This window comes from Takifugu rubripes, chromosome 5, assembly GCF_901000725.2.
Source record: "Takifugu rubripes chromosome 5, fTakRub1.2, whole genome shotgun sequence".
NCBI classification, from domain to species: domain Eukaryota; kingdom Metazoa; phylum Chordata; class Actinopteri; order Tetraodontiformes; family Tetraodontidae; genus Takifugu; species Takifugu rubripes.
Genome location: NC_042289.1, coordinates 1,912,242 through 1,934,351, shown reverse-complemented (window position 1 = coordinate 1,934,351; position 22,110 = coordinate 1,912,242). Strand labels below are relative to the sequence as shown.

General features: G+C 44.0%; 3 protein-coding genes across 6 annotated transcripts; 1 reads left to right on the top strand and 2 right to left on the bottom strand.

Annotated features, from left to right (window-relative positions):
• Positions 1-1,439: 1,439 nt before the first annotated feature.
• LOC101080040 (TANK-binding kinase 1-binding protein 1) lies at positions 1,440-13,055 on the bottom strand. Of its 4 annotated transcripts, none has more exons than XM_029836044.1 (13): positions 12,711-13,055; positions 8,159-8,399; positions 7,862-7,993; positions 7,109-7,213; positions 6,878-7,028; positions 5,820-6,013; positions 5,674-5,735; positions 5,460-5,566; positions 5,095-5,285; positions 4,726-5,007; positions 3,866-3,946; positions 3,559-3,786; positions 1,440-3,158 (listed from the first exon to the last, which is right to left on the bottom strand). In XM_029836044.1, the coding sequence occupies exons 1-13, from the start codon at positions 12,788-12,790 to the stop codon at positions 3,030-3,032; spliced, it is 1,983 nt and encodes a 660-aa protein (XP_029691904.1). In that variant the 5' UTR covers positions 12,791-13,055; the 3' UTR covers positions 1,440-3,029. The 4 variants fall into 4 exon arrangements, with proteins under 4 accessions (XP_029691904.1, XP_029691903.1, XP_029691906.1 ...); XM_029836043.1 differs by having other exon boundaries at positions 5,674-5,741; positions 12,711-13,052; XM_029836046.1 differs by having other exon boundaries at positions 4,870-5,007; positions 5,674-5,741; positions 12,711-13,052.
• Positions 13,056-14,809: 1,754 nt separating this feature from the next.
• On the bottom strand, positions 14,810-17,307 carry LOC105416398 (lymphocyte antigen 6D-like). Its single transcript, XM_011603548.2, has 5 exons — positions 17,162-17,307; positions 16,865-16,966; positions 16,596-16,769; positions 15,569-15,694; positions 14,810-15,350 (listed from the first exon to the last, which is right to left on the bottom strand). Exons 1-5 carry the CDS (start codon positions 17,208-17,210, stop codon positions 15,166-15,168), a joined length of 636 nt encoding a protein of 211 aa, XP_011601850.2. The 5' UTR covers positions 17,211-17,307; the 3' UTR covers positions 14,810-15,165.
• A 1,912-nt stretch (positions 17,308-19,219) lies between these two features.
• On the top strand, positions 19,220-21,130 carry polr2f (RNA polymerase II, I and III subunit F). Its single transcript, XM_003964253.3, has 5 exons — positions 19,220-19,369; positions 19,555-19,624; positions 19,933-20,063; positions 20,434-20,505; positions 20,653-21,130. The coding sequence occupies exons 1-5, from the start codon at positions 19,350-19,352 to the stop codon at positions 20,741-20,743; spliced, it is 384 nt and encodes a 127-aa protein (XP_003964302.1). The 5' UTR covers positions 19,220-19,349; the 3' UTR covers positions 20,744-21,130.
• The last annotated feature ends 980 nt before the right edge of the window (positions 21,131-22,110 follow it).

The following is a 22,110-nucleotide window of genomic DNA, read 5'->3' as shown; positions in this document are numbered from 1 at the left end:
ACCGATTCATATGTTAAGCTTGTTAGGGTTGGGATTAGGGCTAGGCTAGGCAAGGCTAGGTAGAAGAACAGGTCTTAGTTTTGGACTCACCAATCTCATAAATGCCAATTAATAAAGCTCCTGGCCCAGATGATTTTCTAGTTGAATTTTATAAAGACTTATGGACTCTGCTCACCCATTATGTTACAGAATAGTAACACAAATTCAAGAAAATCAGTTATTATCCTCTCACTTAAACACTGCAAACATTAACCTGCTTCTCAAACCAGGTAAAGCCCCAACTCTGCCAGCTAGCTATCGTCCCATGTCTCTTATAAATGATCTAAAAATTAAAACCCTAGCAAAGAGATTAGAACCAGTTACTCCCAACATAAACAGGGTTCATTAAAGGTCGACACTCAGCCAGCAAGACTCAGAGCGACATGATCAACTACTCTATTACTAATAATCTGAGACCCACTATTATATCCTTAGATGCAGAAAAGTCATTCATTAGAGTAAATCGGAAATTTCTCTTTGCAGTCTTTTGCAAGGTCTTATTAATCAGCACACCAAGGGGCAGACCGAAAGATACACACATTACACAGACATATATCCCTGACACACACCAGATCTATAGCTACAGATCTGCAGAAAACATAAACAATCGTAGAGACCAACTTTGGCTGCAGTATCGTACTAGAATCACACACTGGCTAGAAGGCAGATTTTGTTGTTTTTTGTTGCTTGTTTTTAGTGTTACTGTTACTTATGAATGATGTTCACAAGTATCAGTGTACAACGGTATGAACACACATGTTTGTGTGTCCATAGGAGCAGATGTATGTGTTGGGAAGTTTGTTTTATGATTTGCTTCAAAGTCAGTTCTTTTTTGTATTCTTGGTTTTGGGGTTGTGTTCTGTTTTTCTCTCTTCTTTCTAGGGCTCGTCTGGTAGTTATTTGTCTGCCTTGCTGTCATTTCTTAGCAGTTTTTTGGGTTTCCCAGCATTCATTTCTAAAATAATTTCTTAATATTCATTATGGTACAGGTATCCAGATGTCAATTCTGCTTGCCATATTGCTGGACAGGAGGAAAAAACAAACAAACAAAAAACAAACTTATTATACACCAGGAAAAGTACTTATTCACATTCAGACAATAGAGCACCACAAATTTTAACATTGGACCATTGACATTACTTTTAAACAAATTTGAGAAAAATGGATCACAGGCACTGTCTGCTGAAGCCATAATTCAGGAAAGAAGCAGAAATATCGCAGAGTAAAATCAAATGCTGAGGCATAAAGAATAATAATATAGAAAATAATTTAAATGCCTCACTTTCTAAGAAGTATTTCACAAAGGATACTGTTATTAAAAATGGTTAACTCATCAATAAAGGCTATCTTAAAGTGACATTATAGCCCTAGCTAGATATTTTATGTATACGGTCAGTGAGGATCATACTATACATTTTACTATTTACATTAGCGTATTTGCAATGCAATCGTGTCCCCGTTCCCGTTGGGGAAATCTCACTGTACAGGTTTGTGTCAGTTCACAAGTTCCTGCAGAAAACCTTAAAAGAAGAACCATCATGCCCTTAACACCCCGATGTGTGTGTGTGTGTGTGTGTGTGTGTGTGTGTGTGTGTGTGTGTGTGTGTGTGTGTGTGTGTGCGTGTGTGTGTGCGTGTGCTTGTGCGTGTGCGTGTGTGTGTGTTTTGGGGGGGTGATTCGCATCGTCGCGCAATTCCCATTACAGCCACTAGAGGGAAACGTATCATCACGCCATATGTGCCACAAGGTATCTAAACAAGCCAATTGTGAGTTAATACAAAATGTTTAAGGTGTGGACACAAAGTTACTATTAAAATGAACAAAGGCCTATGAAAGAGTCAAGTGACATAACAAAAAGACAGCGTGACTCTTCCATCGGGTAGACTCTGTTGTCAGTGTACAATGATGCCGGACAGTTAGTAACATGTTTACTTTTTATGCTTTATAACCTGGTATGCTTTTATTCATAAATCTCTTCTCAAATCTGGATGCTTTTTCTTCCTTTTTTTTGTAAACTAAATCTGGGAACGATGGGGAGACAGGACTATTACAAACATAACAAACATTTATCTTTCATTTCAGGGAATTGTATGATTGTATTATATTGTATTAAAGGTTTGGGTTTTGTCTACCTTTAGTAAAGAATGCTCACTCTGTAACTGACCATCAGAACTATTCTAGCAATATTCTAAACATGAGGGTCCTTCTTCACAATGAATAATTATATTTGGGGCACAGACTCATGGTTACAGGTTCAAACCAACACCTACAGGGGCCCCTACAGTTTTATACTAAAGTAAAGAGTGTCATTTGAAGAAGAAAAAAAGGCACTTTCAATAACCTGTGTTCTTCTGTACTGATACATTCTGGGGTTTTTTTAATCTAGAGGATGCTCCAAAGTTCTTTAAGTTCTTTAAGAGCTTCTATCATCCATGAACCACTTCCCACTGGAACTTTCACCAGACCTTTAAGACATCCTTCCTGTCACTGATCCGACTGCAATTTCAGAAAATGGAATAAATACGCAGCGCTCCTGAAGAAGAAGTGGGCAGTACCCAGTAGTTTAAGTACTTAAGTACTTGTGGAGAGAATAATTTCAATGAGCAGTAAGATGCTCTAGAGAAGCTTTAGTGTCCTCGTTCAGATCCAGCATGAACCAACGTGAGACACATTAATGCTCTGATGCATGACAGGACCAGGACATGAAAAGAAGTTTCAGCAGCTTCTGTCTGTTGCAAAAATATGCAAAAATGTCTCTCCCACATACGTTGTGAGGAGAAAACTGGAATAGAGCTGTTGATGCCGAGCACTGTTGTAGATTAGAAACAAGGAGACTGCAGTCGGACTGGGAAAGTTCTGAAAAAAGAATCATGCAGACTCATCAAACCACTGCTGGGTTAGAAAAACCTCAATAAAAATGAATAATTTCAGCCTGGAGGAAAACAAAGTGTAAAGTTCTTTAAAAGAAAAAAGAAAAAGAAAAAGAAAGGTCATATCTTGCTGTTCTCCAAGTGGGAGTCGATGTGTTTGATCAAGGCGTCGTCAGGGTAACCAGTCGGGAAGGTCAACTGACACAAAGGACAGCTACGGATGGTGCTCTCCTCCGACTCCATCCATAACTGTAAACACAAGGAATGCGTTATCACTCCTGAGACGTTTCTCAGATTCATGAGAGATCCTGAATTAATGAAGAAGGAAAACGATACGCAGTGTTTAAGCACAAACCAGAAGGGAAGGAACTGTAGCTCAGTGCGGAAGTCAAGGTTTTGCTGAAGAATTCTATTAAAAATTCTTTAAAAACAATGAACTGTTGGAGGATCAATAAAACATGGCATATACAGCCATATTCCACCGTCATCGCTGAACTTTCCTCGTGACAAAGTGTGGAAATAAGCAGCAGAGGGTGGTTCGTCCCAACATAAACCTGCCCTGAGTAGATCCCACTAATGCCTGCTAACAGTCTGCACGTGCTTCAGTGTTGTTCCCCAGGAGTGTTTGTCTCTAATTGCCAGTACTTACGTTAATGGAGGGCCATGACTGAGCATGCTCAGTGTTCATGTATGGAGGCAGATGGCAGGAAAGGGTGGCAGGGCCCTCAGGGGCCGAGAAGGAGGGGTGATGGGGCTGTTTCCTAGGAGATGGGAACGAAGGGCATATAGAGTGTTCCCTAGGTGACGAGGAGCTAATACCAATTGCGCCAAGTGTCTGCGGCGGGCTGCCAAGAGGCGACAGGAAAGCACACACGTCCTGTCGAGGAAAAGGACACAGGTTAGGTGACCTCGAGTGTGAGGTGGCTTTCAGAGGCACAGGAGGTTCTGGTGATCACCTCTTCATCATCAGACGACTGCGGTGGCGTCACCAGAGGCGTGGGCTCGGGCTGGTTGTCAAGGTGACAGAAGTGATGTACCTGGAGGAGAGGAGGGGCCGTCCGAGATAATATTACAAAGCATTCAGAAAGGTGGATACACTTCTTTGTACGCGCACACACACACACACACTTGGGTGTAGTCATGACCAGGCTGAGCTCTAGAAACAACAGAAAATAAGGAAGCACAATGCTGAAGAATTTCCTCATTAAAGGAATATTTTCTTCCCCAAATCAAGTCATCCCCCCCCCCCCCCAGACATGTATACCAGTTATTCCGTAAAGGTCAGATTGGTCATGACAGACTGGGGAGCCAGAGACTATCCCAACTCCCCTACTGCTAAATTAGCCTTCAGAACACTTCACAATCTCACTGACTTTCATTTTTTCGGTCTTTGTGATCTGCAATAACCGCTCCCACTTTCTTTAAAAGTCCCATTTATTTCATTTTAGTTACTTTAACATTGTTATCTGCCCTATTTGAACTACTGAGTGCATCCCCCCTCTCTTGTCTTGTCCCCTGTGTTTTGCTAAGCTTGTGTACGAAAGTTGCCTCCTCCTCTTCCATGTCAGGGTGTCCTCCCTTCTGGTTTCCTGCCTTCACTTCCTCGTGTTTGATCAGTTGCTCTGTGTAGAGTATAGTGATCTCTGTGTCCTGACCCAAAATGATTCAAACTTTGTTGAAACGTTGTTGTTTCCTGCGCTAGATCTAGTTTTTGATAGTCCCCCTTGGTTGATTAATATTTAATGCAACTTTAATCCTTCAGAACACCATCCAATTTTATGTTATGGAAATGGTGTTTTATGGGAGTCTGCATCACCTCTGCAGCCAGCGGGAAACCCAGGTCCAGAGGACAGTGATGGGGGCTGCTGCTCAGACTGCTGACCCCTCCTCTCTCCCCCCCTCTGCCTCCTCCTCTCTCGCCTCCAGCTCCATGAGCTGAAGCCGGCCTCACCAAACCCACTAAAGAGGTCCGGAGCTGTGCTTTGGTTTGGCCATAACCGTGCATCTCCCCCAGCAGGGACCTGGGCTTCGGGAGGGTGGACACAGGATCCCTCATCAGGCGAGCCGGAGCTCTCTGGACAGCTGAGGGGTCTGATACCTGAAATAAGGGCAGGAAATGCAAAGGGGCGTAAAAATGGAAGGAGTTGACGGTGCAAATAATGCGACCTCTGAAGAAAGAGCCGACCTCAGAGTAACTCCGGCGACCCTGGAACTTCGCACGTAGACGGCTGCTGGTAGGCTGGTGGGAGTAGGAGGCTGGGCCGGCATTTGGGGACAAAGGAGGAGAAGTGGTGGGGAGGAGCCTGTCAGGGGAGAGGGAGGCTCGCTGCGAGGAGTTCGGGGAGAGTCGCTGTGGGGCGGGATGTGCACGAGGAACTGGAGCGCAAAGAGAAAGAGAGGAGGGAAAAAATCACTCGTGACGCCACTAACACGAGGATGAGAGTGGTATCAGCCATGACAGCTTACACCAATGACATTTAGGTACTTAAGAACCACGTTTGGTCACTATTTGGTCACTGAGTTGAACAAACACAAAATGACATGACCTACCCGGCTCCTGGGACACCTGTCGCAGGAGGTCACTCTGTTTAATGGCCAGGCCGTGGACACGGCCCAGCTCTTCCGTTAGCTCTGTGTAGGCTAATGCTAGGTTGACCCTACAAGGCAAAGCGGATGCTTGTCTCTGACTAATAGAGTACATTTGTGGCAACAACTCTAACCAGTTATTAGTGCTGTATATTTTCTTCTTTTAGGTGGAACTCACTGTTCGTCTCCTGCTTTCTTGATCCATTCCACATCACAATGCTCGCAGTGTGCAGGCAGCTCCTGTGACTGGCGCAGACAGACAGAGATGGGCCGTTAGCTTAAACCTGACAAATACATGACTCGGGAGCTTAATGAAAGACATACCTGACTCTGTGCTTCCTGCAGCTGGGCCACCTCCTGCTGAAGCCTCTGGAGCTCCACCCTCAGCTCCTTCTCCCTCTGACAGGCTCCTTCAGCCTGGTGCCGGGCCCCTTCTAGCTCAGCCTCCAGCCGCTGCAGCTTCAGGTCTGACAGAGCGTCCAGGCTGCGGGAGCTCTGCAGAGTCGGCCCACGACCCTCTGACAGAAGCACACAACCTTCAGTCAGTCAGGTTTGGTGGTGATGTAAAAAGATCTTTGTTTGGCGGCATCGCTGTTTGCCAGTCACATTTCACAATGACTTAAATGTTCAGTTCCTCTGGTGTTTCGAGTTGACACAATTCTGTAATCTCCTAGAATTTGATTGGTTTCTTCTTTTCGGACATTTTAGTTTTCCCCCCCAATAGGTGGCAAAATCTTCAATGCATTACGGTTCAAATATCAATTCACTAAACACACTGAAGCTCTCATGGCATGAAGAAAGAAGCCTGGAAAAAATTAGAAATGACTTTTTTCTATTCCACCGTTGATGTCGCACATTCTGCTGTAATCGCTGATTGATGCTAAGCTAAAGCCTTAAGAAAAGAAATCCCCTGTGCGGGTTTACCCTGACAAATGAAATTCTACCCTTACACCCCAGGTTTAACCATCCCTGCTGTTGCCCTTATAATAAAATCCCAGTTCTATGTATTCTAATTGTTACAGGTATCAGAATTACTTCCTCAGATTTGTATGTAGACGAGACGTTGTTTAGAGAGAGTTAGAATCTGCCACTGGTGGATTGCCTAGACAGAAATTCCTTATCATGTGACCGACTGTTTCTTTCAAGAATTGCAATCAATAGGCTCCAAAGGCAAATGAATGGTTTTCTTTATGGGGGAAGTGCTCCTCACTTGTGTTAAGAATGCATCTAGAGCCAGGCCTGTCCTTCTGTTTCTGTCTGTCCCGTCCACACGATGGTGACAGTGTTGGTCGAAGGACGGCTTAGCGCTTCCTGCTACTTGCAGGCTTAATATTAGAACCGTGTTTTCAATCTTCAGTGATTTTGATCCAGACAGAACCAACCTCTGGGTACATCCAGACTGGCATGTAGCTGGGATTGATGCGCGTCTTTGCTGCGGAGCTGAGCGCTCAGTTTCTGGAGGGAGGTCTCCCTCTGCCTCAGAGCTGACTCCAGACTGCAGATCCGCTCCATATGCTGCTCCGCCAGAGTTGTCTGAGCAAACACAAAAAGATGGTCAAATGAACGGAGACCTTGCTCCTTCCCAAGATTGTTAAATAAAAATAGACGCTAACCATCTTATCGAGGTCTCTCTGGACATTGCTTTTCTCCAGGTGAATCTTCTCATAAGCCTGGATGACCTCCTCCAGCCTCTCCTCTCTCTCCTTACTCTTCTGGAGCTGAAAGAGAAACTCGCGTGTCATCTTTCCACAGAGGTTTACTGAGGTCCAATTCATTAATATGTTTCACCTTGATATTGAAAGCACAGACAGGTCACATGACCAGCCACGACCGTGCACTGTGAAGACCTTTAACATCCACCTTTGCACAGTAAAGACAGTCCCCTTTCACTAGGAGCTGAGTGTTGTGAGTGTATCCATCCGTCCATGGACCCACAGGACAAACACACAGCAGCACTGGATGTTTTACCATTGGCTTAATTCCTAACGGGGTTTGCGGGAGACTTGAACATTACTGTTGAGGGACTTCAGGGAGGTCTGATCATCTGATCTTTGTCTAAAACTGTTTGGGTTGGCTTTTATCACATATAGATTCCCTGTAATTTGCACTTGAGATGCTTTGAAAAGTGCATTTTGATTCAAATGATTTTAGATTTTAGTCCAAGGGTTGCTTTGGCCCAAATTGGCAGGGTGTGTTCCTGCCTCTCATAGATCCAGTTGGGGTCCAGCAGCCCCAAACCCCTTTGTCATGGGCTCCAAGCTGTGCTCACCTCCAACTGGCACCATCTCAGTTCTATTTTCCAGTGTCCTGTGACTTCTCTCCTGCCCTGATAGTTGGGAATGCTGCTCCTCTGAGCACAAACGTACCTCCTGAGTGAGCGAGTTGACCCTCTGCTGTAGGTTGGTGGTCTCTGACTGGATTACGCTGGTATCCTTGATGATGGAATCACAGGAGCAACACAGTATTCTTTCCTCTCCGAATTCACTGATCATAGGAAACTAGAGTAAAGGAAACACAAAGACTTTCCAGGAAAAGGGACCTCATTTTTGAAATCTCGGAAAATTATCAACTTACACTAAATAAATCCAGATAAATAATTTGTACACAAGCCAAAGGGAAAATATATTTTGTAGCATGTGTTTGTGTGCACATGGGCTATCCACCTTAACCTCGTAGTGTTTGAGCTTCCTCTTTATGCTGCTATTTTCCCTTTCAAGACTCGCCAAACGGGTCTTGATGTCGTGATAGGCAGCAGCCAAGGCCAAGCCCGATGCCGGGTACACGTCCTCCGACAGCCGATTGGCCGACCAGCTGATCCCAGAAACGCCCACGTCATCTCTCAGTCCCTCTCCGCCCCCCAACAGCCCCAGCTCTCCTCTGCGGAACAGATCCATCATCAGATAGCTGTAGGGGAGGGAAAGAGAAAGAGCTGCAGTGAACCCCAGAGTAGGAGAGCGCAGAAAACGGGCTACGCCACCGGGCGAGGGCGCGGGAAGGCTGCGAGCCGGGTTTGCCCAGTAGGACACTTCGCACTTTCCACCTCACACAGTCGGAGCATGTAAATGGAAATAAATCTGCCAAACCTTTTCCTGGCATAAGCCTGTGTGTGTGTGTGTGTGTTGCAGACTTTGTCCAGGAGCCCGCTGAGCCAGCCAGTGAATCGGTGTTTTCCATCTGCTGCTGTAAAAGACCTATCTGCGTCCTGCAACTCGCTGGCAGATTTCCACCAATGTCCCTGCTCGCCCGACCACAGAAGAGGGTTTTACAACTGCAAATACTGGCAATAATATGGGAAAACAAGTTGCATTCGCTGATGATTCAGAGGCAAACAAGTTTGTTTTTCCCAATCAATGCCTTTCAAAAGCTGAACTTTCCATGGACAGAGTGAACGATGCAGCTCTGCAGGACATTACATAACATTTGATACATGAACACTATGCTCTGGCTTCATTAGAAGGGCCTTAATTGTGTACGCAAACTAGCTGCCATCCCAGGGGGAAATGTTTTTCTTTAGTAGAATACCGTAACCTTTTTCGGTTACCCTGACATTATAACACCCGCGGCGGGTAAATGATGACTCTTGCCTTCCTGAAGTGGAAGTTGAAGCCACAAAAACACCACAAAACTTTGTACAATGTGCTGCTGCGGGATATAAGACTGAGAACGTCAATGCCACATGTTGACATGAACAAATGTGAATAACCCCCCTCCCCCTGTGCCTTGTGGGTTAGAAATATTTTCACTTGAACAGAATATTGTTGTTCATCCTGAGGCCTTTATGGTTTCAGTGTATAAACACACAAATACACCGGGGGAGGGGGGAGCCCTGCAGAAATATCGGGGAGAGGTTAATGAGATATGGCAGTGGCTGGTCTTTCCCACCAGCTGTGCTCAAGCACAGTTAGCATGTGGTTGCTGTGCACACACAGCACCACACATTAGTACAACATCTACTAAAATATAAAGACCCGATCACTCAATACAGGAATGATGCCTGCATGATCTGCATGGTGGACAATCTAGTACTCTTCAAAAATAATTGTACATTAAAATGCAACTTCAAATAGTTACACTGTGTGCATCCGTGTGTGTGTGTGTGTGTATGTGTGTGTGTGAAAGTGCACCTTTGTGAAGTTTCAAGCCAACAGCAGTCACAGGAAGGTCACAGCAGACCTCCTCGGATAACTCCCACTCCTACAGCCCACATACTCACTCTCTCACTCTCTCTCTATCTATCTCTCTCCCTGTCTCTCACTCACTCACACACACACACACACACACACACACACACGCACACACACACACACGTACACACACAAACATGGACAGATAACCAGCCAAGGGCAGATCAGAGGGGGCCATATGTCTTCATCACATGGTTATTTCATTTATTAATGGATTAATGTTCTGCCTTACCCACAACCCCCTGCAGCCAAGCACCCAACGCTCTGGATTGCCTCATCATCACATTGTGTGCAGTTAAGGCATCCATTATTACCAAAGAGTTATAGTGCTAGTGCAGGGATCATTAGCTTTAACTTTAGCTTTTCCCTATTAAAATGAAGACACAGTTTGTTAAATCGGTTGATACAGGAAAAGGATTTCAGCAAAACAGTGTTTTACAGGTGGGGTGAAGCAGTGCAAAGCGACCTTCATCGAATATTTGAATATCAAGTCTAAGTTGTGCTCCATGTGCAGAATGAGAATCGTGTTCAGACCTCAAACAAACTGACATTCAGTGTTCAGGACTGACCCACTTGCCAAATCATGCATAAACGTCGGTGTCATATCAAAATGCGCACAGTCACGATTTTTTAGCCAATAGCTAATCAACCTGTTCTCCAGCTCCAGAATGAAAGAGGAAAACATTGCTTCAACGAGCTCATTCAGAGAGGGAGGGGAAGTCCTTGAAGGCTCATCTTTGAACACAGCTGAAGTCAAACTAAGCACACACATGCGTGTGTGTGTGTGTGTGTGTGTGTGTGTGTGTGTGTGTGTGTGTGTGTGTGTGTGTGTGTGTGTGTGTGGTGAAACTCAGTGGGCAGTGAGCTAGAAAGCAGTGAAACAAAGAGAGAGGAATTGAAATGAGAGCAACTGACAGAGATATGAGGTGGAACAATAATGACACTGAGGAGGATGGAGAGTGGGGGGGGCAGAAAGAGAGAGTGACAGTGATGGGGGGCAAATAATTGGGAACAATTCGAGGACATAACAAGACCTTTTCAGCATGTAACATAGACAATATTGTGAAATTTGGCTCCCCTTGATCACAACTTGTTTTGTGCAGTGGCTTTTTCTTCCACCCAACCCTCTAAATTAGCCGATCTGACGTTCATCCGAGCTGATCCCAAATGACTCCGAGATTTCGAAGTCAAAAAAGCTGGCTCCGAACCAGTCATCAGGATATCTGACAACCCTCTCACCACGCAGGTGCCAACACAATCTGAATCCACAGCCTGTCAGCCATGGCTTCTGCGATATGTTTACTGCCACTCGGGTATCATTCAATTTGAGTCCTTCAGGAAAAATCTGAAAGTTTTGTTTTGTCCTTGATTTCTTTCTGTATTTTAGCTGCTGCGGCGCTGCAGCTCTTCTTCTGCCCTCTCCTCCCACTCTTGTTCACACAAAAGCTTAAAAGGTTCTCCAAAACCCCTTTATCTCCCTCCACCTTCTGCAACAGGCGCTGCTGCGTCCGTACATTCGAGCGCACATGAACGAGAACTCTCTGCTGCTCTCGGCCCTGTTTGGACTTTTTCCAGTTTCTGTGCTGGAGAACGATGGAGCAGACCACCCACCTCCGGATAGGTTTAGATTTTCACATGGAGAGAGGACCACTGAGGACAAGAAGTCAGTCCACTCCTGCTGCATGGATGTTTGTGGCATATTGAATAGACTATATGTTGCAAAATGGCAATTTCTAGTGATTAGCTGGCATTTTCAGAATGCACAATTGACAGCGTCTTTAACGAACGTGGCCACTAAAGTTGTATAAAATTGTTTCCACAGTTTCTTTTATTACCTGTGGTTGGGGGTTGCGTTAATGGACAGACGGTTCAACCTCCTTTGCTTTACACCTGTGCTGCTTCGCAAGTGGGTCAGCACCAGTCTAGAAAATGTACCTGTTAATCTAAGGCAGTGCTGCAGGCTAGCATAGGCTATTCCACGAAGTGCACGTCCACCTTACAGAAGCCTCGCCCTGTCATCTGCCTTACCCTGAATTAGCCACCAGAGGAGTCAGTCCAGGCCACTGCAGCAACAACAGGAGGTGCTGAGCAGATGGAGATGATCTCTGTCTATGTGATGAAACTACAGCTCTTTTTCAGTTATTTTACCAGGGTGAGATGAACACGGTAGCATGCTGCGTTAATAGAACTGTTAGAATGGAGACGTTGTTGAAAAAGGATATTTAAACATTGTCTTCCTCAAAGCAGGTACCATTTAAAATTTAAATGAATCAATTAAATTTGCAAATGCAACTATTTCCAACATTTCCAAAACTTTCACAACTGTGAAGGTAACCATGGTTGCGTGGACTGAAACTTTTTTGGCATATTTATTTTCCTTAAGCGTCAAGAGTCTTTGATGACCTAAAAACGCCGTTATGAATTGTTAGAGAATATGTTCTCCACATAGTTCTGCGCTCACACGTGAGACGGGGAGATGCTCTGCACGTTGCACGAAATGGAGGTTAGCTCGGTTTCCTCTCATCCCCAGAAATATGACGCAAAACCACATCATCATGCTCCACAAGACTTACACATTTCCGGAAAACAACAACACCTGAACGCAGCACGAACGCAGACGTTGCCCCCTTTGTTAAAGCATCGCCATGTCAGGATCTGGACGTTATTATAAAACCAAAGCATCACGTCTTAACGCGCATTATCACCATCCGACACAAGAGCACCCCCGTGGAACCGGGGAGTTCGATGATTGTTGTTCACCCCCAGACATCATCTTTATAATCTTACCCGCAGAAAGCGCTGATTTGTTACACTAATTACCATTTTTATTTTCCCCGGAGCGTCATCATGAGCGTCCATCAATGCGCAGCCAAAATCATCCCGACCTGACCTGCCAGCAATAACCCGAAACCTTGCTGTCACCGGAGGATTAGAGAAACAAGCAGAAACAGCAGATCTCGTCGGTGCAAGGAAAGAAAAAAAGAGACGCTGGGAGGAAGCGCAAGAGACGGATTCATCCGCGTTTACTTACGATTCTGTGGAAAAACCACGACGATGAAGATGATGCTTCTGACGGTGCTGAGGAGGGTCGACATGACTGGAGTGTGACATCAGGAGCGTGTGTGTGTGTGTGTGTGTGTGTGTGTGTGTGTGCGTGTGTGTGTGTGTGTGTGTGTGTGTGACCCTCCCATCTCTACCCGTAAAAGGGAAAGGGAGGGATTTTTTTCATTCTTTTATTATCATCTCATTTGCAAACCTTTGCAGTTGCCGAGCCTGGTTGCAGAGCTTTACCGGCTCATTTAGCTTGGTCAATTGCCCCGTTACCGCTGCAGCCTCCTCAGCCCATCCTGTGCTCAGGCACACACATCCTGTTGGTACCCTCTGGGACCAATCGAGGGTCCCAGCATCAGATCTTTTTGCTCCTGTTGGGTGGGGGTGGGCGATGACGTTCATTTCTGTCTGCAAATTATATTGCACATATGTTCATGGAAGGTTAATTCCATACCTGTGCATGGTGAGTAATCAGTGCTCATTTCTGCCATTGATGCTTGTTTTGTGTCTCTGAATTGGACTAAATTGAGCAAACTAAGGTCATTCCAACATATTTAAGTGATGTCGCTACAACTTTTTGCTCTCCTGAGCATTGGTACTCGTCCTAGTTTTTGGGGATGGCAAAAACACACAAGCATTCATGCGCAGACCCAGGAGGGGGTGTACTTGGTTGGGAATGATGTTCAGGTGGGTGGTTCTTGTAAAAGCAAAATCCAAATGAATGCCAGAACCCAAAAAGTGCAAATTTGCCAGGACTGAAAAAAAATATAATTGTAATCATGTTCTCTCATCATTGTTCCCAAAAAGGCTTAAAGATACAGGTATTGTTCTTTAATTCCCAAATTGAAAAACATAATAATTAAGAAAAACAAAACAGGAGTTAGCGATCTAAATGAATCAACCACAGAACTTCAGTTAGCAGGGGTGGTGACTCTGTCTCTGAGAATTATCGATCATCATCATCTGCCTGATCACTCCTGTCCTTTCGTCCTCTTCATGAACCTGACTCATCATCCTCATCCCTCACAAACATTGTCATTTTGCCATTTTTCAGCTCTGTGACTTTGCTGTTCTGATCCACCTTTTCTCTCTTGTACAGTCTTCTCCTCCTTCATTTTGTCTTTTTTCTCCATCTGGTTAGTACATTCTTGCCAACAAAACAGGCAGCAGCTCCACTTTGACAGTTTTATTGCATTTTTAATCACATTGAGCCTTTGTGGCCTCCAAGAATTCAGATGTGAACAGTTCTTTCTTTAATCTTTATTCAACTAGAAAGTGTTAAATTGAAAAATGATTTGATAAGGCAAAACAATATTATGACATAAATATCTACTGAAGGCTTCTTTAAATATTCCTCATGGTGGGCTTCTAACTAAAGCCGAATAAGGAAGGATAAGTAACATTTGGTTAAATGTAGCCTCAGTAATCGCTTGATCAGCGGCTCCTTGTCATATTTCTGTTTATTGCCCTCTAGTGGACAAAGAAAGAAGACACACAATAAAAAGATACAGGTACTACACAACTGACATGCAAGTTACATTGTAAGTTGGACCACAAATCACCACTTTACGTAAGTTATAGGTTTGATTCCATTGATTTTCTCTTCTACACAGGCCGTATTCCTGCCTCTCTCCCAGTGACTGGTAGGATAGACTCCAGCATTCCAAGTGACGCTGATTAGGAACGATGGTGAAACCTGTGATCGTATCGGAGTATTTATTGTTGTGGTGGGAGAAAGGAACGAACACATTTGTGTTTGACCATTACAAGCACAGATCAAAACCTCCTGTGTGTGCAATTAAGCGTCATTTCCAGTGCTTGTAATTGGGATGTGTGGTGCTCAGCTGCGTTCCCCACTTCTTGTTGACTCTACTAAGAGTTACATCCCAGCACAGCTACCAATTTTCCTGCAGATGCTTGGCCATTGTGATTGAAGAACTCAAAACACAAATGTAAATAAACACTTGTTTATAAGACAATAAGAACTGCGACGGCCCAGGGTTTGGAAGTGTGTGGTACTCTTCCACAGTTTAAACAGCAGGATAACCTTATTCCAGTTATACAGAAATAGAGAGACAATTGTTTTCACCAAATTTATTGTCACATTCACACCCAACACAACAAAAAGTGGAACGAGAGAGGAGGAACCTTCATTTTCTGTTAAACTCCTGATCAGCTACCACCATCAGGCTCCTGCTAGAAGGCTACTCCTGTATCTGCTCACCTCTTCAAGTCTTGATTGGCAGCAGCCGATTATTCATTGGGTATCACGTGCATGTGCAACATGCGCCACCACTGGTCCATTAACTTGCGTCAGTGGTGGAAGAACATCATGATTTTATCAGTGTGTGTTTTAGATGAATTCTTCAGATATGATACACCACTAAAAAAATAGAGCTGACTACATTCACCACTAACGCCACCCTATTTTCACACTACAAAAGAAATTTCAGTGCCGAGAGGGCAAAGGTCAGCAACATGGAGCTGACCCTGATGCTCCAAGGGGCTCCACAGGTGATACTAAGATTTTCACCAAATAAGGGCCCCAGGACGGCCTGCAGGCTGCACAGGTTTCTGGATATACAGCCAAGCCGGTGAACCTCCGTGGAGTTAAACGTAGCTGAAAAATAGAAATTAATGAGAAAGTTTAATTCCATGTAATTACAGATAAGGCTCAGTACCACAATACTTTATATTCTTCTTGGGGGGAACCACGTTAATGAGGGCAATTTACGAAAGAATAAGGCTGAAATGGAATTACTGAGCTGTCTGAAAAGAGGTTGGGACATGCACAGACTGTAGTCACACCTCAGAACGGGGATTTCAGTGTGAACTCACTGGTGCCGTTAAAGCAGCTGTTCTCGACTCCCATGCAGGGCAGAGTGGAATCGCAGGTACCTGCCAGACTGTCTTGGGCACTTGCACAGGCAGGACACTCCTTCCCATTCAGCAAAACGCTAGGAGCTACAGATGGAGGAGTCCAGGGTATTAAAAGAAAACACCATCCATGCAATAGTGGAACCACTATCTAAGCACAGTGAGCTGGAGTCATTTTGGAGACAATTGTGACCGGCAAATGACAGGCCTCTGTCACTGGATCATGGTTTCCTCTCCTCTCCTCTCCTCTCCTCTCCTCTCCTCTCCTCTCCTCCTCCTCATCTTGTAGACTAGTTATGCTGATTCTTGTGTAGTTTTTCTGCCCCCCTCCCTTCTGTATTCATCTACAGGTATCGCCGCCTTCGGAGCTACATGATGACCTCCGGCCCCGCTGCCCCGCTGTATAAATAGTGTATTTTTGTATGTGTTTCTGTGCTCTGTGCCTCTCCTCTCCCCTCCCCTCCTCTCCTCTCCCCTCCTCTCCTCTCCCCTCCCCTCCCCTCCTCTCCTCTCCTCTCCTCTCCTCTCCTCTCCTCTCCTCTCCCCTCCCCTCCCCTCCCCTCCCCTCCTCTCCTCTCCTCTCCTCTCCCCTCCCCTCCCCTCCCCTCCCCTCCCCTCCTCTCCTCTCCTCTCCTCTCCTCTCCTCCTCTCCCCTCCCCTCCCCTCCCCTCCCCTCCCCTCCCCTCCTCTCCTCTCCTCTCCTCTCCTCTCCTCTCCTCTCCTCTCCTCTCCTCTCCTCTCCTCTCCTCCCTCTTTACCCAGCCAGCCATCAGCAGGAGGGTCCCCCTACATGAGCCTGGTCCTGCTCAAGGTTTCTTCCTGTTAAAGGGGAGTTTTTCCTTGCCACTGTTGCTTGTCTGGGGTTAGGCCCTTGGATTCTGGAAAGCACCTTGAAACAATTTCGATTGTAAAAGACGCTATATAAATAAAGATTGTGTGTCAGCTTGTGTGTATTCATGTGGTGATAACAAAGAAGAGCAGATCTCACTGGCCAGAGTCTGAAAGTTGCAGTTGTCACTCATGCAGCAAATCTGATTGTGACTTTCTCTGGTGAACCCTTGGTTCACCGACCATTCGGTTTCCGTGTTGGGAGGCGTGATGCAGGACAGCAGCAGGGAACAGTTCTTGCTCACCGTCAGCGGGTTGGAATTAATGACCTTGACTGACAGGAGACAAGGAAAAATGAAAACCGTCCACGACACTTCATTATCTAATTAATCCTTAAATGGACCATGGGAGGAGGTCACTGTCACCCACGTGAAGTGATGGTCTTGCACACGGTGTGTGTGGCAGGACACACGACTGAGGTGGTGTTGGAACAGTCGCTGTTGTCGCACACGTGGCAACGCAGGGTCTCAGCTGAAAATCAACGATGATTTAATTTAAAAAACCATCCTCGCGTCACTTCTGACAACTGCTGTCATACCAGCATGCTTCTGCGCTCTGCTGATTAGACACTATTTGCTATTAATCTTCATTGAACGTCTCTTCGAGGGGGTTCAGCCATGAATACAGATTTTGATTGCACAAGGCGAAACAGTTGCTGTAGCCTACCTCCATGGAGAAGAGCACAGATGAGAGACGCAGTCAGCAGCAGCTTCATGGTTTGACGTCCTCGAGCAGAAACCTGACCAGTTATATCTGGTTGTATTTCGACAGGGCTATGGGAATGTGACAGGTGAGGGAGGACACGCAGGATTGCGATGATACTATCATGTTCATCTGCTTAGAGCTCTTTCGGAATCCATGGGTTGAATTAAAAGCCTGGTCTGCTGTGGAACCAGTTAAACTGGGTTTTAGCTGAGCCGTGATGGGGGCTTTCTGATCTCATGCTAGACTTCGTCTGTGGTGCGTTCTCGTCGTGCCTTTGGACTCCAAGCGGTGACAAATGATTTTATCTTCTAGATTCCTCAGGAGGCTCCTCCTCACAACATCTCTATCTTCGTGAGAGAACTATTATTTTTTCCTTAAACTCAACCAGTCTGTTAGTTAACTGTGGCAACAACTAAAACAGTAGCGCTGGTGTCCTTTTAGCATCTCCACATTCTTCCGCACCAAGAACAATTTTTTTTGAATCCTTTTTATTCTTCTTTATTCTTCAGAGGTCTGCCTGCCTGCCAGTCAGTCAGTCAGTCTGTCATTAGAGATGTCGTTTTTGTGGATGAGACAAGCTTTTCAAGACATTGTCACTGATAAAAACAGCTCATGTTATCGTTCCGCTTGGCCGCTCCAATGATACAAAGGTCCCCTGTTCAATCCCAGACCCCTGCATACATGTCAAAGTGTCCTTGAGCCAGACATTAAAATGCTGAAGCTGAGACCTGGTCAAAGCTGACTAGAAACGTGCTATGAAATGCAGCTTTACACACTGCAAAATTCCTAGCAGCAGCAATAAGGTTATTTTTAACAAGGATTTTTTTTTTCCGCGTATTTATTTTTTTATTTACTTCTACAATATAAAAAAAAAAATCAAACACAGCAGAAGAGGTTAGTGTCATGTTAGCTGTTCTGTGAGGTATGTGTTCTGGCCCAGAATTGCAAACACCTACACACCCGAAGAGCACAGTATCAGACAAAATTCAGGAACCAAAGAGATCTTTCATAAAACAATTTCGGATTGCAGACAATGAAAATGGTTTTGCTGCAAATGTATGAGCACATGGTGCAGGTCCTAATTACATTCAGTGATTCATTAACCTACCAATAATACATGCTAATTGATACTCACACAAACATTTTCATTAAGATAAAACTGATAAATGGTAACAAAACATGAGTCTTTCTGATAGCAGAAGATGGCTTACTGTAGGCAAAATATAGGGTAGACCTAGAAAAAAGTTAGGATGGTTGGTTGGGATAATGGCAAAAAAAACCCACATAAATACTGCAGAAACATTCCTTTATTGGTTGAAGGCAGGTTAAAACAGTTTATCAAACATTCAACACTGGTGGAACCAAGAAACCAGAGACAGGAAAAACCGGTTTTGCTTATTACTGTTCAACATTTTAAAAGCTTTTCGTCCAAAAAGGGCAACAGTTTCATTCTTCTGTGGAAATTATGGTACCACGCTATAGAGCACACCGGATTATAAGGTGCACTGTAAATGAATGGTCTATTTTCATACTTTTTTCATTTATAAAGCGCATGGGACTATAAGGCATAACAATAGTCAACAATAAAGAGGAAAACATTTTATTGGGGTAGAATATGTCATACTCAACTCATTAAAACTGTCCACTGTCCTAAATATGTAAGCATCCAGCCAAAGGTTTAAAGTTCCTCCGGAGTGTGGAACATCACCAAATTTAATTGGCTCTTGCTTGGCCCATTATCAACATTTTCTGGAAATTTTATTAAAATCTGAAAAACTTTTTGAGTTATTTACCGAAAAGCCAAACAGAGGCGAGCTGTCACATTACCTTTGGAGAGGTGATTCAGAATTTGGGTACTAAAAAAAATCAAATCTAAAAACATTTCATCCAACAGGGAAAATAGCTTCATTTCATTTTAAAAAAAAATACATAATAACTATAATTTAATTTGTTTTAAGTAAACTATTCACGTGGTAGTTACCTTGATCCACACTAGATGGCGGTAATGCACCTTGACGCTGGTTGCCAGTCGCCATTAAAAAATACGAAGAATTTCCGGAAAGGGTCAGAAGTGTTTGTGCTGTTTGACGTCCGAACGTACGGCTGGAAAAAAATCTATATTTGCACATACGTGCGTTGGAGAAAAAATATGTCTGACAACGAGGATAAGTAAGTACAAACAGTTTCAATATTTCACATTAATCGATATGGTTATGATTGCAACAGTGCAACGTGGGTTAACATTATCGTCACAGCTACCTACTTGAGCGGTTAGCAAATATGCTATGTGTTAATCAACGCTTTATTTTGCGACAATTTTGTGACACTATTTGTTTCATTGTCATTTTTTTTAGCTTCGACGATGGAGATTTTGATGATGCCGAGGAGGATGAGGGGTTGGACGACCTCGAAAACGTGGAAGATGTAAGATGCGGCTAACATGTTAGTGGAACCATGTCACGTTGAAACATGGTTGAATGAAACTATACCCCGGCTCAGTTAAGCAGTCATTGGAATATTGTGTTAGTTTACCCTGGTATTAGAAGCACGTCTGTGGCTACTAAACTTACTTGTGTTTAAAGACACTTTTAGCCAAATAGTAAATACAAGATATACACAAGTTACGTTTATCATTCCCTTATAATCAGGATTTAAGTTTGTCCTCAGTTGTCCAAAGTTGCTTCAGCTTCCTTTTGGTTCACACGTGGTTGTTTTTAACTGTGTGTCTGAAGGAGGACCAGGAGAACGTGCAGATCCTACCTGCTGGAGAGGGACAGCAGGCAAACCAGAAGAGGATCACAACGCCGTACATGACCAAGTACGAGAGGGCTCGAGTTCTTGGAACAAGAGCTCTGCAAATAGCGTGAGTGAATTCCCATATACGAGTGTGCAGTGTTATTGCTGCACCGCTTCCAAAAGCGCTACTTATGAGATGCTGCATGTGTTTAGGATACTTTTGTGTAGTGGGCTATTTAAATGTTGTGTTTTTCTGAAAGGAAAGATGGCAAAATTGTTGAAATACAGTTACAATGTAAAACAGTGCTTAAGTTTAATAACAGGTGCGCCAATAGATTAAAACACATCTCAGTCAGCAAAAAAAGAGTTCCCTTTCACTTTATTCATTGGCAACAACTTTTATCATTTTCGAATGTACATTGTGTACAGATTAGTTAGTTTCATTGTTTTCGTATCAACATTCCTCTGCTTGATTGTGTTCTGGACTGTTTCAACAGCATGTGTGCCCCTGTTATGGTGGAGCTGGAAGGAGAAACAGACCCCTTACAAATAGCAATGAAAGAGCTGAAGTAAGTGATAACTCTACAGTCATTGATGCTTACATTGAGAGTTAATGTTGTTTTGGTCGGTAGCTGCAGATTTGGCAAATATTCTGTGTTGAAGTTTGTCTTGTTTTCCAGTATTTCACTGTAAGTCTTGTTTGCTCTCTTAAAAAGGAGCAGGAAGATTCCCATCATCATCCGACGGTACCTTCCAGATGGGAGTTATGAGGACTGGGGATGTGATGAGCTCATCATTAGCGATTAAACTTATGCTGACTGGTTCATGCACATCAGTGCAATGATGTAGAGTACCTGTCCTAGACCGAGGCCTGGGGTATTTGTATATCTCGGAGCCACGAACATTGACCATTTCTGCTGGTAAATAACACATACCCGATACCCAAACCACGCTGTTGTTGGTTTTTCTTGTCTCATTGTGGCCAAAACTCTCATTGGCAAATTACCATTTAAAATACGTTTTATTCCAACAGCTGCTATTTCATTTGCAACCACAAGGGGGCTTGTAACTCCTTTCTACTTTTACTATACTATTAAGAAAGAATCATCAATTATTTCATGTGATACTTTTGAAGTAATGTGATTATTGTAAAAGAATTGTCTTTTTGTATGCTAATAAACTTTTTTGTATTAATTGCCATGTTAAATTCTTTAGTATAGTAACAACATAATGACATACTGTGATAAAAAATTTAAATACCCCAGTGATATTCTTTATGATATGACATAAGGTGTTGAACTAACACACAGAAAAAAACCACATTGTTTTCTAAATATCGTTTGATAAATGGTTTGTTCATCTATGTTTCCACTTTGGCTAATTGCCTGATTGTTCAGCCATAAAAAAATATATATTTGTGAGGCCTGTTCTATATCCAATGGCTGACCCTGAAGCACAGATCTTATTTGTGTTATTCACTTTCTAAAATATTAGAGAACACTGGACTGCTGTTGCATTCATCACTGAGTGGCTTTATTTTTCCAACCAGTTTTGGGTCATTGGTACAGCAAATTTCCTCCTAGGTTTAAAGGATTGCTTTCACCCCTGCAACCTTATGTAAGCTTTATGAAATCCTCAGATAGGCCAACAGTGGTGAGGCGGACATCGAGGTTCAACCTGCGGTCCTGGTGCTCTGCTGTTCCCCTCTTCACTAACATGATTATTTAAACTGCTGTTAGGGTTACAGGCAGTCTAGTTTCACTCACATTTTCCCCATCAACCTTGGGTGTATCAGCAAATCTAGGGGGAAATAATACCTCTCCATACCAGCCAAAGCTGAGACTGAATTTGCCACTCCCTTCCTACCTCTGCTTCACTTCTGCCTTGATCATTTTGGTGTAGGTTATTCATTTATTCCTCTACTATTTGAGTGACCAAAAGAGAAGCGTAGGGTGAATTACAGGCGTAGTGGGTGTTAGAGGGTCTGTGTGCTACAGTGAATCTACACGCAGTTATGAGAAGGCCCTTGCACTGCCCTGGGTCCCTCCTCCCTGAGCTCCCCGTCAATAGACCTCTTTGTCTTTCCCAAGTATCACACAGCCGATTAAAGAGAGGGAATTAGGAGTCGGGCTCAACTGGCAACGTACAGAGGGGCACATACTTATGAACACGAT